General features: G+C 45.5%; 1 protein-coding gene across 1 annotated transcript; it reads left to right on the forward strand.

Moving 5' to 3' along the window:
* Positions 1–3,104: 3,104 nt before the first annotated feature.
* Positions 3,105–14,051, forward strand: ggt1a (gamma-glutamyltransferase 1a; the record flags this gene model as incomplete). The annotated part of the gene is made up of 12 exons (XM_083643899.1): positions 3,105–3,280; positions 3,659–3,789; positions 3,947–4,036; positions 5,516–5,708; positions 7,125–7,285; positions 7,475–7,624; positions 8,149–8,285; positions 9,142–9,329; positions 11,419–11,546; positions 12,758–12,870; positions 12,989–13,102; positions 13,905–14,051. Exons 1-12 carry the CDS (start codon positions 3,108–3,110, stop codon positions 14,049–14,051), a joined length of 1,725 nt encoding a protein of 574 aa, XP_083500025.1. The 5' UTR covers positions 3,105–3,107.
* Positions 14,052–17,577: the final 3,526 nt, after the last annotated feature.

A 17,577-nucleotide genomic window follows, 5' to 3' on the forward strand; every position in this document is an offset into this window, starting at 1 on the left:
CATGGTGCATTATCTGAGGTAACACAGAGGGGTAGCATGGTGCATTATCTGAGGTAACACAGAGAGGTAACATGGTGGATTATCTGAGGTAACACAGAGGGGTAGCATGGTGCATTATCTGAGGTAACACAGAGAGGTAGCATGGTGCATTATCTGAGGTAACACAGAGAGGTAGCATGGTGCATTATCTGAGGTAACACAGAGGAGTAACATGGTGCATTATCTGAGGTAACACAGAGGAGTAACATGGTGCATTATCTGAGGTAACACAGAGAGGTAACATGGTGCATTATCTGAGGTAACACAGAGAGGTATGGTGGATTATCTGAGGTAACACAGAGAGGTAGCATGGTGCATTATCTGAGGTAACACAGAGAGGTAACATGGTGGATTATCTGAGGTAACACAGAGAGGTAGCATGGTGCATTATCTGAGGTAACACAGAGGAGTAACATGGTGCATTATCTGAGGTAACACAGAGAGGTAACATGGTGCATTATCTGAGGTAACACAGAGAGGTAACATGGTGCATTATCTGAGGTAACACAGAGAGGTAGCATGGTGCATTATCTGAGGTAACACAGAGAGGCATGGTGCATTATCTGAGGTAACACAGAGGGCCATTTGCTTTTGAGAAGCTTCTGTCACTAACGCTGCCGGCTTGGACTCGGGCATCTCAATGACTCCGAGGATGCCAGCAGAATAAGCCAAATAGACTGGCTCAGCCAATCACACAGCCCCAAGGCCGCCGGCTCAGCCAATCACACAGCCCCAAGCCTGGGCAGAACGCCACCTGCATCTGTAAACGGATCACCCTCACCTTGACTTTGGCAAGCCTGCCAGCTGCACATCACAACAGAGTGGAAGGTTACAGAGGATTAGAAAGAGAAACTCTAGAGTGGTGTCTACTTTGACAAAATAATGGCTAGAGCAAAGTTAGAGGATGTGGCCACGCCTTCTTTTTAGAAATAGAAGGTCACTTAAGTCCTCTGGTGGCAAAATGCCAGCAATTGAATGGATGGATGCGGTATCACGACATTCTGGGAAAGGTTTCTGGGTAATGTAGTCTGAAGTCCCACAATTCCTTGCTGACTGTCTCAAAAGCTCCAACAGAGTTTCTGGGAGAAAAAATTAGCTGCCTCTCTCTCTGTCCTTCCTTTCCTCTCTTTGTCCTCTCTCTCTCCCTCTGTCCTTCCTTCCTTTCCTCTCTTTGTCCTCTCTCTCTCCCTCTGTCCTTCCTTCCTTTCCTCTCTGTCTGTCTCTCTCTCTCTGTCCTTCCTTCCTTGTCTCTGCTTTTCCTGTGTGTAATTGTCTCTACCTGCTGAAGGTCTCCCAGGTCAAGATGGCAGCAAAAAAAGAGATGTTCATAATAGTAGTAGTTCAATTCAAGCTGTCGTGACGCTGTGGCATTTCAGATGTGTTCAGGTGTGTCAGAAACATTTGCAGTAGAAGTGTGGGTGTTTTAGGCGACGCCGCAGCGTCACAGCATGTCATCTGAGCTAACGAGCAGCTGAAAACCACAATGACGCAGCGTGTTAGAGCACTGTGACTGACGCTGCTCATAACAACCACCATGACACTACTGCTGACAGTCTCCTTTATCCTCTCCTGGCCCACTGTCCAAGCACAGAGAAAACTACCTGCTTCTGTCCAAGCACATAGAAAACTAGCTGCTTCTGTCCAAGCACATAGAAAACTACCTGCTTCTGTCCAAGAACATAGAAAACTACCTGCTTCTGTCCAAGCACAGAGAAAACTAGCTGCTTCTGTCCAAGCACAGAGAAAACTAACTGCTTCTGTCCAAGCACAGAGAAAACTACCTGCTTCTGTCCAAGCACATAGACAACTACCTGCTTCTGTCCAAGCACATAGAAAACTACCTGCTTCTGTCCAAGCACATAGAAAACTACCTGCTTCTGTCCAAGCACAGAGAAAACTACCTGCTTCTGTGCAAGAACATAGAAAACTACCTGCTTCTGTCCAAGCACAGAGAAAACTACCTGCTTCTGTCCAAGCACAGAGAAAACTACCTGCTTCTGTCCAAGCACAGAGAAAACTAACTGCTTCTGTCCAAGCACAGAGAAAACTACCTGCTTCTGTCCAAGCACAGAGAAAACTACCTGCTTCTGTCCAAGCACAGAGAAAACTAACTGCTTCTGTCCAAGCACAGAGAAAACTACCTGCTTCTGTCCAAGCACAGAGAAAACTAACTGCTTCTGTCCAAGCACAGAGAAAACTACCTGCTTCTGTCCAAGCACATAGACAACTACCTGCTTCTGTCCAAGCACATAGAAAACTACCTGCTTCTGTCCAAGCACAGAGAAAACTAACTGCTTCTGTCCAAGCACAGAGAAAACTACCTGCTTCTGTCCAAGCACAGAGAAAACTAGCTGCTCTCCTTTCCTGAGAAAAAACAACATAATCACACAGCTAGAAGCCACGCTGATTCATGTGAGGGTTCAGGTGACCACAGAGAAAATGATGCCAAGGTGTCAAAGGGGCGTCTGGAAGTGGAGGAGGCAGAACGTTCTGCTGCTGGCCTGCCACTCTGTCTCTGAAGCTGTAGCAGATGTGTGTCGGGGACCCTGTCTGACTGTACGGTGTGTCGGGGACCCTGTCTGACTGTACGGTGTGAGGTGTTGGGGAGCCTGTCTTACTGTACGTTGTGTTGGGGAGCCTGTCTGACTGTACACTGTGAGGTGTCGGGGAGCCTGTCTGACTGTAAGTTGTGTTGGGGAGCCTGTCTGACTGTACACTGTGAGGTGTCGGGGAGCCTGTCTGACTGTAAGTTGTGTTGGGGAGCCTGTCTGACTGTACACTGTGAGGTGTCGGGGAGCCTGTCTGACTGTAAGTTGTGTTGGGGAGCCTGTCTGACTGTACACTGAGGTGTTGGGGAGCCTGTCTGACTGTACGGTGTGAGGTGTTGGGGACCCTGTCTTACTGACTGTACGGTGTGAGGTGTTGGGGACCCTGTCTTACTGACTATACGGTGTGAGGTGTTGGGGAGCCTGTCTTACTGTACACTGTGTTGGGGAGCCTGTCTGACTGTACGCTGTGTTGGGGAGCCTGTCTGACTGTACGCTGTGTTGAATTTCCTGGGCAGGAAGATGGTCAGGAAGTCCGTAGTGGCTGGGCTGGTGGTGGTGCTGGTGGCTGCGGTGGGCCTGTTCCTCGGGGTGTTCATGGGCTTTGGGAAGAAGAGCACCACGTCGCCCGGGGACCACTTCTACTCCAAGGCTGCCGTGGCCGCCGACGCAGGAACGTGTTCAGAAGTGGGGAGGTGAGTGAAGAGCCTGGAACACTTTGGACAGACATAACGTTCCCTCCTCCTCCCTGTGTTCTGTCATGCAGTGCTTCTCTAACTTTCTCATATCAAGGACCCCTCATTTACCACACATTAGGGCCACAAATTCGAGCGGTTCGACGCCAAGTGTAGCGCTGCCGCAGAGTTGCTGCGGTCCCTGTGGTACTCTAGTTACATTACCCGTTATTGTTACCTTATTTATATTACCTGTTAATAACTACTAGTGGTCAAGTTGAACAATTAATCCATTTGCTGGGGACCCGCTGGCTCCAGGTCAAGGACCCCTGGTGGTCCCCGGACCCCACTTTGAGAACCACCTCTGTAATGTGTGTGTGTGTGTGTTTGTGCTCTCAGGGACATTCTGAAGAGGAATGGCTCAGCTGTGGATGCCTCTATCGCCGCCCTGCTGTGCGTTGGTCTCCTGAACGCTCACAGCATGGGCATCGGAGGGGGGCTCTTCTTCGTCATCTACAACGCTTCCACAGGTGAGCGCGTCACGTGTGTCACAGCGTGTGCGTGTCATAGCGCGTGCGTTTTACAGTGCGTGTCACAGCATATGCGTGTCACACTAATGTGATTACAGTAGCCGAGCCAACCCCCCCCCACCCGCTCATCAATCTGTCCCCGCTCTCCGCTCAACAGGGAAGGTTGAAACCATCGATGCGAGGGAGACGGCGCCCACCAACGCCACTGAAGACATGTTTGGCAACAACACCCAGCTCTCTCGTAAAGGTACCACCTGGCTGCACCCTGTTGAGTGTTGGCCAAGTTACTCAGGAAATGTAATTAGTTACTTATTCCTTATTATACTCCTTTAAATAGTAATACAATTACTTGAATTACTTGGTATCAAAGGTAATTAGGTAAGTTACTTGTTACATGACTACATTACCCCCTTTCCGAAAAAAAACAGCTCCTCTTAGAACTGAATCCACTTAATTGGAACAATAATTAACCTCACAGGAGGAGTCACCAATTAGCCAAACTGTAGACTTTTTACTTATTTGCTACCTAGGACAAAAAACTAATCGCATTGTGGCAACGCAGCAGTCTCACATAGCCAGACCTATCTCTCCACACTCGGTTTTAGCACTGTGCCAGTGCTGGAGAAAGTAATGAGGTCAGTTGAAAGTTACGTGGATTAGTAACTGTAATATAATTACTGTTTTGTAAATTGTAATCCCTTACATTAGTCATTACTGGGAAAGTAATAAAGTTACAGTAACCAGTGTTGGGGGTAACTCATTACAAAAGTAACTTATTACATGTAATATATTACTTTTAGCAGTAACTCAGTAATATAACTTATTACTTATAGGATTCCAGTAATATTATACCAGTTACTTTGTCAAGTAACTCAAGTTACAAATTGAGTTACATTTGATTCAATCAAAGCACATATTTAAATAAAGATACAATAATTTTCTAATCAAATTGTGTGTTTTTATGCAAATAACCACTACAGATGACAATAACAAATGAAAAGAATACAATTTAGAATTTTGGATTGTTTAGACTGACTTCAAGGCGGTTGAAATAATTTTTTCGGGATGGTTCTGGGGCAGCGATGTCATTCTGCTGCTGCTGTTGTTTTGGTAAAAGTAATGCAAAAGTAGTGTAATAAGTAACAAGTTACTTTACACAGAAAGTAATATTGTAAAGTAACTTATTACTTTCAAATGAAAGTAACTAGTAATATGTAGTATATTACATTTTTAACGTAACTTGCCCAACACTGACAGTAACGCATTACTTCACTGCCTGTGTTGGGAGTATTCCTCAGGCGCAGGGGAGACAGCGTTTCATTTGACACTGATCTGTCATAACGTCGCATTGTAATAGTGAAGAAGCTGCTGTAACAGCAGTAACTCTACTGTGGCATCAGTGCTCCAGAAGGATTTAGAGGATAATATATTCTGCTTTCAAAGACACCCAGCAGCCGCATCGTGGATGTTCCGTCATCCTTAACAACCTTACAATATTTTCCCGTGTACCTCTGCAGGTTGTACAGGGCACAGTACAATAACAATACAGCAAAATCTGAATGCCTCAGAGCCTCCTGTCCCAGCCCGGGCTGCCTCTGAGCATACTGAACGTCTCAGAGCCTCCTGTCCCAGCCCGGGCTGCCTCTGAGCATGCTGCTGCTCGAGTCAGACAAGGTCGGGCCAGAGAGAAATTCAAATATCACTGGTGCTATTTTCTGCCTGACAGGTGGATTGTCCATAGCCATTCCCGGGGAGATCCGCGGCTACGAGATGGCACACAAGAGACATGGCCGGCTGCCATGGAAGGAGCTGTTTGAGCCCAGCATCGCCTTGGCTCGCAACGGCTTCCCTATAGGCAGGGCCTTGGCCCACGCCATCTTCAAGAGCAAAGAGTCCATTCAAGGAGACGCCAACATGTGGTGAGAAATTAAACATGAATGAAAGAAAACACAAGCTACATTTAAAAGTGCAGCAACTTCTATTATCAAATCTAAACACCTTCCAAACTTTTTCCTGCATTGTAAAAATGCAGCTTGTATAAATAAGACTGATGAAAGATATATTGCTTTTTATCATTATCATTATTTTATCGTCATTATCTTAGCATAAGGCTGTATTAGATATGTATATATTTTTTATTGCGTAGTAGATTTAGCAACTCTAGTACGTAGAGTAGTACGTAGAGAGTACGTGTGCTTTTCCATTAAGAGGAAAGCCAATGAAAATTATGGAGTAAAGATGAATGAGATAGAGATAAATCAAGTAGACGAGTTTAAATTGTTAGGTGTTATTTTAGATTATCAACTTAAGTTTGATAGGCATGTGAAGAAGCTGTGCAAAACTGTCAAAACCCATTTAAATTGCTTTGGCCTGATTAGACATTATATACCCCTTAAGGCAGCACAACAGTACATGCATGCCATGATATTTTCCCATTTGTAATATTGCATAACGATTTGGGGTCAGGCTAACCAAAGAACACTGGCACCCATTAGGTCATTATATAAACAGGCACTGAAGGTAATGGACCAGAAACCTGTTCGATGGCACCATTGCCAAATTATCAATAAATATAGTTTTGACAGTTTTGTCGGCTTCTCATTTTTAAAACGTATTTTTAAATGTGTGAACAGCCTTGCTCCAGAGATACTGTGCCAGTTAGTAAACAAACAAGACGGTGGTATTAGAACTAGGGGTGCAGCAAGCGGGAACTGTAGAACAGCGAAACGCAGAACAACATTCGGACAGTCATCCTTCTCGGTAATAGGTACCAAATTATGGAACACATTAATTACCACCTGAAATAAAAACATTGACAGAACTCACCGTATTTAACACACAAGCAAAACAATGGCTGAAACTGAAACAAGCCTGTGAACATTGACTTTTAGTATTGTACTATTTTAGTTTTCTGTCCTTTTCTGTCCTGTTTTATATGGTTCGTTTTTAACGTTTTGGTACCGTTTCAATTTTTCTTTTGAACTTTTGTTTTAATGGTAAAGGCCTAACCAGGGACAGGGGTTGCAAATTAGCCTCGGCTAGAAACCTGTATCTGTTTTGTAGGTGATATGAAATCATGTTCAATGCATTTGTCCCTGTTCAATAAACGAATAAATAAAATAGTACTTTTAGCAACTTATTCTGATATTATTGTGCCTAGCTACATGTTTCAGTTTCAGTGTTTGTCTCCTGTTGTTGTGGACTGTTGTCCTCTTGTGTTTCCTACACAAAGTATTAGACAAAACACGAGTTTCTGCTAATCTTGGTACTCTCCAGACATGAGCACTATTGGAATTTAAAAATGGCTTCCCTCTGCTCTCGTCCCTCTGCTCCAGTGAAGTGTTCTGTGATTCTCAAAAAAACATCCTGAAGGAAAACGATATCGTCCGATTTCCCAAACTAGCCGACACATACCAGCGAATAGCAGAGCAGGGGCCCGATGTGTTCTATAACGGGACCATGGCACAGAGCATCGTCGAAGACATCCAGGCAGCAGGTGTCCTGTTCTTCTTCACTGATTTCTGCATAAATACGCCAATAAATAATTGGTGAATGACTTCTGAACCATAATTGCAGCACAAACTAAGACACTGTACAAACACGACACCACAGTAAATAACAATAATAATATGACCATCATTTCCCATATTTAGGTTTCTTCTGACACTTGTGTGCTCCTTTCCAGGTGGGATTATCACCTTAGAGGACTTGTTGGAGTACCAGCCGGTGCTGAATGAGAAGCCCCTGAAGCTGAGCGTTGGGGAATACACCATGTTTCTCCCAGACGCCCCCTCCAGTGGCCCAGTGCTGGCACTCATACTCAACATAGTGGACGGTGAGCAGCAGCCTGGCCAAGTTGCATGTGCAGCCATGCAGAAGAGAGGATGGATGGCAGGTTTCCCCCCATGCTCCTCCCTGGGATGTTCCCTCTGCCTATGCTGGAACCACAAAACAGAACACCGACTCCAAACTTAATTCACCATGAACACTCCGTCTGCTCGGGCAGAGATTCTGCAGTCATGCTTTTTCCCGAAAGAAAAATAAAATAAAAAACTTATTTCAAATTAAAGATCAGCTTAAATTGAACACGTTCCTCCCGTGATTCAAATCACGGATATCTGCTGGAAGGGTTCATGATGTAATTTGGCTTGCGAGAGGATTTACAGTGATAGTTAATGACCTGCCACCGCAATGACGCAGGGTCTGGAATAGGCTTTTTGGCACAATGATGGAGAAATGTAATTACCTGATTAGCGCAAGAAGCAAATGTGATTCCTCACAGACTTTAGACATAGATTTCCTCTGGGTGTTTTGCTCCTCACGGACTTTAGACATAGATTTCCTCTGGGTGTTTTGCAGGGTACAACTTCACAGGCACAAGTGTCTCCACAGCAGAGAAGAAGACCTTGACATACCACCGCATCGTAGAGGCTTTCCGCTTCGCTTATGCCAAGAGGAGTAGACTGGGCGACCCGCGTTATCTCAACATCACCGATGTAAGAACCTTCTTTTTTTGTTATTAGCATCATTCAAACCTTTATTTATGAGCAGCTATGCTCATTTTCAGGGGCGGTCTTACCATTAGGCAAAGGGAGGTGACTGCCTTGGGCCCCTGAGCCAGCCAGGGGCCTCCGCAAAACACAAGAATAGAACTAATGTCACTTATTTGGACATTTACTATTCAAGAACACCCCTTTTTTTGTTACAATAAATTATTTCAATCTTGAGTCGTGACCACCATGACTACTCTGTCAGGCTATACAACTTATAGTGAGATTTTACCCCTTGGTTTCTATATATCTATACACACACAGTATGTATATATCTATATATACATATTGATATATACACACACACACACACACACACAGAGTATGTATATATATATATATATATCCATCTCTATGTATATATACACATATATACATACATACGTATATAATCTACCCAAATGTGTCATTAAAAAGGAAGAGAGGGGTAAAGTTGGGATTCAGGGCCCCCCCAAATAACTAAGTCAGCCCCTGCTGATTTTGAGTAACACTCACACTGCACTCAGTGCCACCTGGGAGCTGCCCAGCGGCCCTCTACTGGCTGGCGGGAGAGAGGGAGGGCGAGCCTGGTTGGCAGGCAGCATGGGGAGAGAGGGAGGGAGGGCGAGCCTGGTTGGCAGGCAGCTTGGGGAGAGCATTACTTTCCCTTCATGAAGCGTTGTTGAATACAATTAAACAACAGCTATTTAAAATGCAGCAGGCGGTGTTTTCCACATCGTTACGTGTGCGCTGCTGCGTCATGTTCCTGCAGGAGAACCTGTCAGGAACGTCCCGCTGTGACTGATTGCTTTGCTCTCCTCAGCTCATCCACAACATGACCTCAGACTATTTTGCTGACGACATCAGGAGTAAGATCACGGACGACACCACCCACCCAGACAGCTACTACGAGCCAGAGTACTTTGTCCCAGACAGCCACGGCACGGCCCACCTGTCCGTCATCGCAGAGGACGGAAGCGCCGTGTCGGCCACCAGCACCATCAACCTGTAGTAAGGTTCCTGCAAGTCCAAACACACACAGGCCAGTTTGTCCTGCAAGTCCAAACACACACAGGCCAGTTTGTCCTGCAAGTCCAAACACACACAGGCCAGTTTGTCCTGCAAGTCCAAACACACACAGGCCAGTTTGTCCTGCAAGTCCAAACACACACAGGCCAGTTTGTCCTGCAAGTCCAAACACACACAGGCCAGTTTGTCCTGCAAGTCCAAACACACACAGGCCCGTTTGTCCTGCAAGTCCAAACACACACAGGCCAGTTTGTCCTGCAAGTCCAAACACACACAGGCCAGTTTGTCCTGCAAGTCCAAACACACAGGCCCGTTTGTCCTGCAAGTCCAAACACACACAGGCCCGTTTGTCCTGCAAGTCCAAACACACACAGGCCAGTTTGTCCTGCAAGTCCAAACACACACAGGCCAGTTTGTCCTGCAAGTCCAAACACACACAGGCCAGTTTGTCCTGCAAGTCCAGACACACACAGGCCAGTTTGTCCTGCAAGTCCAAACACACAGGCCCGTTTGACCTGCAAGTCCAAACACACACAGGCCAGTTTGTCCTGAAAGTCCAAACACACACAGGCCAGTTTGTCCTGCAAGTCCAAACACACAGGCCAGTTTGTCCTGCAAGTCCAAACACACAGGCCAGTTTGTCCTGCAAGTCCAAACACACAGGCCAGTTTGTCCTGCAAGTCCAAACACACACAGGCCAGTTTGTCCTGCAAGTCCAAACACACAGGCCAGTTTGTCCTGCAAGTCCAAACACACAGGCCCATTTGTCCTGCAAGTCCAAACAGACAGGCCCATTTGTCCTGCAAGTCCAGACACACACAGGCCAGTTTGTCCTGCAAGTCCAGACACACACAGGCCAGTTTGTCCTGCAAGTCCAGACACACACAGGCCAGTTTGTCCTGCAAGTCCAGACACACACAGGCCAGTTTGTCCTGCAAGTCCAGACACACACAGGCCAGTTTGTCCTGCAAGTCCAGACACACACAGGCCAGTTTGTCCTGCAAGTCCAAACACACACAGGCCAGTTTGTCCTGCAAGTCCAAACACACAGGCCCGTTTGTCCTGCAAGTCCAAACAGACAGGCCCATTTGTCCTGCAAGTCCAAACACACAGGCCAGTTTGTCCTGCAAGTCCAAACACACAGGCCCGTTTGTCCAACGAACAGACACACCTAATGTATCAAATCACTGTCAGTGTGTGCAAAAAGTCATATTTTCATTGAGAAAAGTCTTTCTAGGGCGCCCCGGTCTACTAGGGGTGGGAATCATCACAATACGATATCACGATACAATATAATTGAGATTTTAAAAATATTGTGATATATTGCGATTCATTAGCATTTTACAACTGCAAATAATGTCCCCAAAGGAAAAAAACTTTGTCCACATCTGTTTGTTATCTGTTTGATCTAATGAGATAGTTTCCAGTCTGTTCATCTCACTTCCATTGTTTTTATGGCAGCAAAATGGGATTGTCACGTAGAATGACTGACCAACACTGTCATAAATGTTGCATGATGCACCTGACAATGTATATAATAAAATATCGCGGTCCTTGGCTTTGTGTATCGATATAATATTGCCACACAAAATATTGCAATACTATACTGTATTGACAAGGGTCGCAGGTACGAGCCCCCATGTTACCTCCGGCTTGGTCAGGCGTCCATACAGGCCCAATTGGCCGTGTCTGCGGGTGGGAAGCCGGATGAAGGGTATGTGTCCTACTCTTGGTCGCTAGTGCCTCCTTCTCCTCTCGTCAGTCTGTTTGGGAGGGGAACTACGGGGAATCGCGCAATCCTCCCACGCGCTACGTCCTGCCAGTGAAACTCCTCACTGTCAGGTGAAAAGAAGCAGCTGGCAACTGCACATGAATTGGAGGAAGCATGTGCGAGTCTACTCTCCCCAGGTCGGCAAAGGAGGTGGAACAACTACTAAATGACCAAGTACAATTGGGGAGAAAACGGGGGGAAATCAGATACGGGTTTACCACTAATCTTCACTGACTTTCACAAATTCACATCCAATCCACGTGATATCTGTCACTCATAAAGCCCATTCTACCTCCTCAGCTTCGGCTCCAAAGTCATGTCCAGATCCACTGGCATCATCTTCAACGACGAGATGGACGACTTCAGCTCCCCACACATGACCAATGATTTTGGGATCCCTCCCTCCCCCAACAACTTCATCCAACCAGGTGTGGCCACGCTGGACTGTTTCTTCTTCATATAACTTATTGACAACAAATTATTAACTGTGATATAATTACTGCAATCAAATGAAAGCATGGTGGAGCTGATTGGTGGCATCTGTTTCACATCAGTAGCACTGTTAGTGCTCGTGTCTCAAAATTAAGACTACAGTTCTCACCAAACCTGTGAGAAAAAAGAATGTTGTTACCCCCCTCATCACCACAGACGATTTCTCCAAAGACATTCTGTAAAATCCAGACAAAAAGAGTTTTACTTTGACAAACCAAGCGATTCGGTCTTATTCAGAATCACGAGGGACCAGAGAACATTTAACTCAGACAAAAGATCTTTTTGTTTTTTGGTCCCGGTGAAATGTTCAGTTTGTCGTGATTCTGAATACTGTATAGCTGAATTGTCTGGTTTGTCCAAGTAAAACTTTTTACAAGGATTTTATGAAACGTGAATGGAAAAAGTGAATGGAGAATTCACTTCCTAGGTCCCATGGAGAACCTGTAAGAGGACGTGTGACTTAGGCTCTCTATTTGGCCGCTGCTGGCACACAATGTAAAATGCAGTGGAGAGGCTAGTAGAAGCTGCCAATCTACTCAGCGATATGCTCTTGTTTGTTTACTGTAATTATACTGTTCAAAACTAATGCTGCATATGACACCTGTAAAACAAAATATGACAACTAGAACGACCGCACCGCAGATATATGCCTCCGCCAACAAGTGAGCAGTCGACATTCATGTCTGTCCAGACTTTGACGTTTGATCCAAATGTGAAGAAATTCCGTCAAGGCGTTACTGAGATATTGCGTTAACGAGCTTGAAAATGGCGGTCGTGAGGTCTCAGTGACCTTGAACTTTGACCTTTAATCACCAAAACGTAATCGGGTCATCCTTGAGTCCAAGTTGGCGTTTGAGGCAAATTTGATGAAATTTGATGAGATTGTTGATGAGTGTTAACGAGCATGAAACGAGCGGTCGTGAGGTCACAGTGACCTTGACCACCAAAATCTAATCAGTTCATCCTTGAGTCCAAGTCGACGTTTGAGCCAAATTGGAAGAAATTCCATCAAGGCGTTCCTCAGATATCACGTTAACGAACATTGGATGGACGCACGGACGGACAACCCGAAACCATAATGCCTATCGCCGGCGGAGGCATAAAAAAAGCATTCACAAAACAGCCACATTCTGTTCATCTGTTGTAGGCAAGAGACCACTCTCCTCCATGTGCCCGACTATCATCTTCGACAAAGACAACAGAGTGAAAATGGTGGTCGGAGCCTCCGGAGGAACAAAGATCACCACAGCCACAGCCTTAGTAAGTCTACTCCATTCACATGTGTCCCTCCCTCACGCACGCTTCTCTGACGCTACCTTCTCCTGCTGAACACACAGGTCATCCTCAACTCTCTGTTCTTCTCCTGCTGAACACACAGGTCATCCTCAACTCCCTGTTCTTCAACTACGACCTCAAGAAAGCGGTCACAGAGCCTCGCGTTCACAACCAGCTCAACCCAAACACGACGGTGGTGGAGCAGGGCTTCGAAAAGGTATCTTAGACTGCATGCAAAGCTACGTGTGGATCATATGATGTCGCTAAGAATATTGTATGAATGGGCATTCGGGTAGTGCAAGCGGTATAGATTCCCTGCCTACCAACACGAGGGTCACAGGTTCGAGTCCCCGTGTTACCTCCTCCGGCTTGGTCTGGACAGGCACAATTGGCCGTGTCTGCAGGTTGGAAGCCTGATTAAGGGTATGTGTCCTGGTCGCTACACTAGCGCCTCCTCTGGTCATTGACTTCAGTTGTACTGTACTCAATGGGGACTGGTTTTCTCTCCAGTTGTTCTGGCAACCTCCCTGTGTGTTATATGGACAAACTTCACCTGTGTTTCAGCTGGCATGAGGGGGAGTAGATAATAACAGAATTAATTTTTTTTGGTGAACTGTTCCTTTAACTCATTCTCTGCCAGGGTCATTTCGGTCTGTGTGCTCCCAGTGCCAGGATTTTGAGCATATTTCCTGATCTTCCAGGACCCACAGAATATTCTGTGCTAGGAATAAAATTACACAACATATCTCACAATAAAGCAGAGACTCTCTTCTTACCCCTTGTAAAAAACTGAAACTCGACCATGTTTCCTTGTTTAGTTACAAGCAGTGGAAGTTAGCTTGTTTTCACTGAAAATGCCCTCCTTTGTAACAGAAATAGGAGAAAAATAGGTTTTTAGTGAACGACACCGTTTCAAGCAGAACTCTCTTTTGAGCCTTTTATTTTTTGCCTCAGTGGTGTTGGTGATAGTGTTGAGGATGATAGCGACGATGCTAACTGTGATGCTGATGGCTTGGCAGAGTGTGCTGGACGGCCTGGCCCAGAAGAACCACGTGACGGAGCTGCAGCCCACTCCAGACTCGGTGGTGCAGGCGGTGGTGCGGCAGGGCGAGCGCCTCGTTGCCGAGTCCGACCCCAGGAAAGGAGGCTATCCGGCTGGGTACTGAGGCCCTGGCAGCCTGCTCGGCACCTGGACGGACCCCCTCAAAACACACGGGCGGAGATACAGCTCGTGTGCTGCGATGGAGACACACCAGCAACGTCTAAGCTATGGAGACACAGCCACTTGTCTTTCTTTGAGCTTCACTGACTCAGTCGTGGAAAATGACTCACTGCCTTTCAATACCTCTGACATTCAAACCAAATATTCAGCATTTCTGCTTTTCCTGGAATTATTTATTTTTTTGTGTTTAAAAAAAGAAAGGGGAGTGCACCTACGATTATGGCATTTTGACTCCTGTATCAAGAAGAGATCGTCATTATTGGTTATTGGTTATGATGCTTTGAGGACTGGAAATGCATCAGTCTTTACCATTTGGATCCATAAACCAGTGGGCCAGAACTGTTCTGGTAGGGGATGAATCAATCCCCTGCTATATATTAACCCATTGATACCTGATGCAGCATTTGTGTGTGTATCCCTCATTTGTGTCATTTGTATCCTCATCTTCCGGAAAAGACTAAAGACTCACCTTTTCAGGCTCCATCTGGGCCCTTCTTGAACTAACTTCTTTCTCTCTCCCTTAAAAAAAAAAAAAAAAAACCTAAGCTAAACTTGTACCACTGTTCCTTCAGAAGATGTAGGTGTCATAGACTGTGTTGCATAGTTGATTGCTCTATTGCTGACAAAAATGTGTTATTGTAAGTCGCTTTGGATAAAAGCGTCTGCCAAATGACGTAATGTAATGTAATATAATGTGTGTGTATCCCTCATTTGTGTGTGTATCCCTCATTTGTGTGTGTATCCCTTTAAGAACCGCGTACACTAACGCGGTTCGCGGTCTTAAAGGGATACACACACAAATGCTGCATCAGGTATCAATGGGTTAAGCCCCATTTGTTTAAGGACAGTATCCAACATATGAACAGCTCCAGTAAATAAGACTGTGTGGATATTGAGATAGAGAAACCACCCCAACTATTAGGCAATGATACTGTGATGAGAAGACAAACATGTTCTTAGGTTTCATCATCAGTCAGTTTTAGGGATCAATCTGAGTGATTGTCGGCTGTCCATGTTTGTTTTTGTCCAAAGCACAATGCAGTCAACCAAATGTGAATGAATGGACATTTTGTCTGGGAAGAAAGTGCACGTTTTCATGGCAAACCTATTTTCACCCCCAGGGCGTCAAATTAGGCCCGTTTGTCACGGCCGCCCTCGGCAGCATATTGAGATGCGGAAGGTGGACCGCGCCGGGAGGTCGCCTCGCGCTGACCTCCAGCAGTCCTGAACGTAATGACAGTCCTGAACATAATGACAGTCTCGCCTTTCACGACAGAATATGCCACCGAGGGGGCGTGACAAATTGGCGTCATTTGACCCCCCGGGGAACGTGTCGAATGAATGAATGACATATGAAGACACCTCAGGTGACCTGCCTGTTCTAGCAAGATGTCTGCCTCCATCTTTCTCCTGGTGACAGTTGATGCTAAACGTACTTGACAAGAGTGAATGGAAACTCTGAGCGTGTCTCAGATTCGGTTGACGAGGGGCCAGCCACTCGCCTCCTTTTGCTTAGGGCCTTACTTCAATTCTTTTCGTGATGCAGAGTGTTGTGAGAGACACATTTTGAATTGTAAATGTTTAATACCGAGTAGAGGTTCAGTGAATGTATATTGTATTCTGAAAATACATTTGCAGATATATTTTTCTAAACATGCATTGTTCTTTTGCCATGCTTGTTGCCATGCTTGTTATTAAACATTTTGAACAAAATTGTAATTTTTGTTACATGACGGATTCCCCCCCCGGTATTTCTGTAATGTCTCCCTACTGAAAAATGTAGGCGCAGAGTTATTACATGTCACTGAGTGAGATCACTGATGACATCACAATTGCTTGAGTGATGACACTGATGACAAAATCACTCATGTCATCAGTGCTGATTTTTGTGGTGCGGTGGTTATAAAAGCGAACACACTTTAGTGAATTCATCTACAGGTAACGAAGAGGATTCAACAGCTCCGGTCATTCACTATTTGATTGGATTGATAGTGGTTTCAGTAGTGTACTGCAGTTTCTAGGACTGTACAATAAATATGGCAAGTTAGTATTTCTTGGCCTGGACAATGCTACTGGACATGATCAAAGATGGCAAAATTCGAACACCATGCGCCTACATCCGACCTCTTCATTGGGTCATCACTCGTGCCTTGAGACAGTCCCACAGGAGAGGCCATACCTCCGGCCTGAGACAAGGAGCTGGATGTGGGTGCTATGTGATCTGGTTTGTATACAGTTTTCCTCCTGCACCTTGTACGACCATCTGGTCAATAGGCGCCATCTGCTGGCTGTCAGGTGTCTGGGCATACTGCAGGATGCGTTGCTGCTCTGCAGAGTTGGCCATGGGGAGAGGTTGTAGTCTGGAGTGGCCAGTTGGATGTACTGGCTGTGCTCAGGAATACATAGGACTCCTGTGACGGCAGGGTTGTCATAATTTCCCTCCGTGTGTGATTCTTAGTCACTTTCAAGTGCTGTGTGTAACTAGTGCTGTGTAACTAGTGTGTGTAACTAGTGCTGTCTGTGTAACTAGTGCTGTGTAACTAGTGTGTGTAACTAGTGTGTGTAACTAGTGTTTGTAACTAGTGTGTTTAACTAGTGTGTGTAACTAGTGTGTGTAACTAGTGCTGTCTGTGTAACTAGTGCTGTGTAACTAGTGCTGTGTAACTAGTGCTGTGGAACTAGTGTGTTTAACTAGTGTGTGTAACTAGTGCTGTGTAACTAGTGTGTAACTAGTGCTGTGTAACTAGTGTGTAACTAGTGTGTGTAACTAGTGCTGTGTAACTAGTGTGTTTAACTAGTGTGTGTAACTAGTGCTGTGTAACTAGTGTGTAACTAGTGTGTGTAGTAACTAGTGCTGTGTAACTAGTGTCTGTGTAACTAGTGTGTGTAACTAGTGCGTGTAACTAGTGCTGTGTGTAACTGCTCTTTCAAGTGCTGTGTGTAACTCGGCTACAAAAAATTGCTGGGCCGCAAGGAGGATTGCGTGTCCTGCGGTGTCGGCTAAACAGGACCAAAAACTCTTTTGTGCCTCATGCCATCACCCTCCTTAATAAGCAGGGGGGTAGATAGGGCCTATTTAATGATTTGATAGGCTGATAGGCTGATAGGCTGACAGGCTGGATTGGGGGAGGGGGATAGGGCCTATTTAATGATTTGATAGGCTGATAGGCTGACAGGCTGGATTGGGGGAGGGGGGGAGGTAGCCTATTTTAATGGTCATGATCATTTAGGTCGATGGTCATGATAGGCGGATAGGCTGGACTTGCCTTTACAAATTCCAGGTGGATTTAATACTGTCCTCAACTTTTAACTGTATTTTATCATCTTTTTATCTCTTATATCCTATATTTGATGTCTGGTCTTTAGGACTATATTTCTGCAGGTTTAAGTCTGTATGTGCCCATGTGTCTCTTATCTTTTTTATTCTTCTTTCTGTATGTTGGCACTTGTTGCACACGACAACACATTTC

The sequence above is a fragment of the Poromitra crassiceps genome (genome assembly GCF_964638095.1).
Source record: "Poromitra crassiceps genome assembly, chromosome: 10".
NCBI lineage: Eukaryota > Metazoa > Chordata > Actinopteri > Beryciformes > Melamphaidae > Poromitra > Poromitra crassiceps.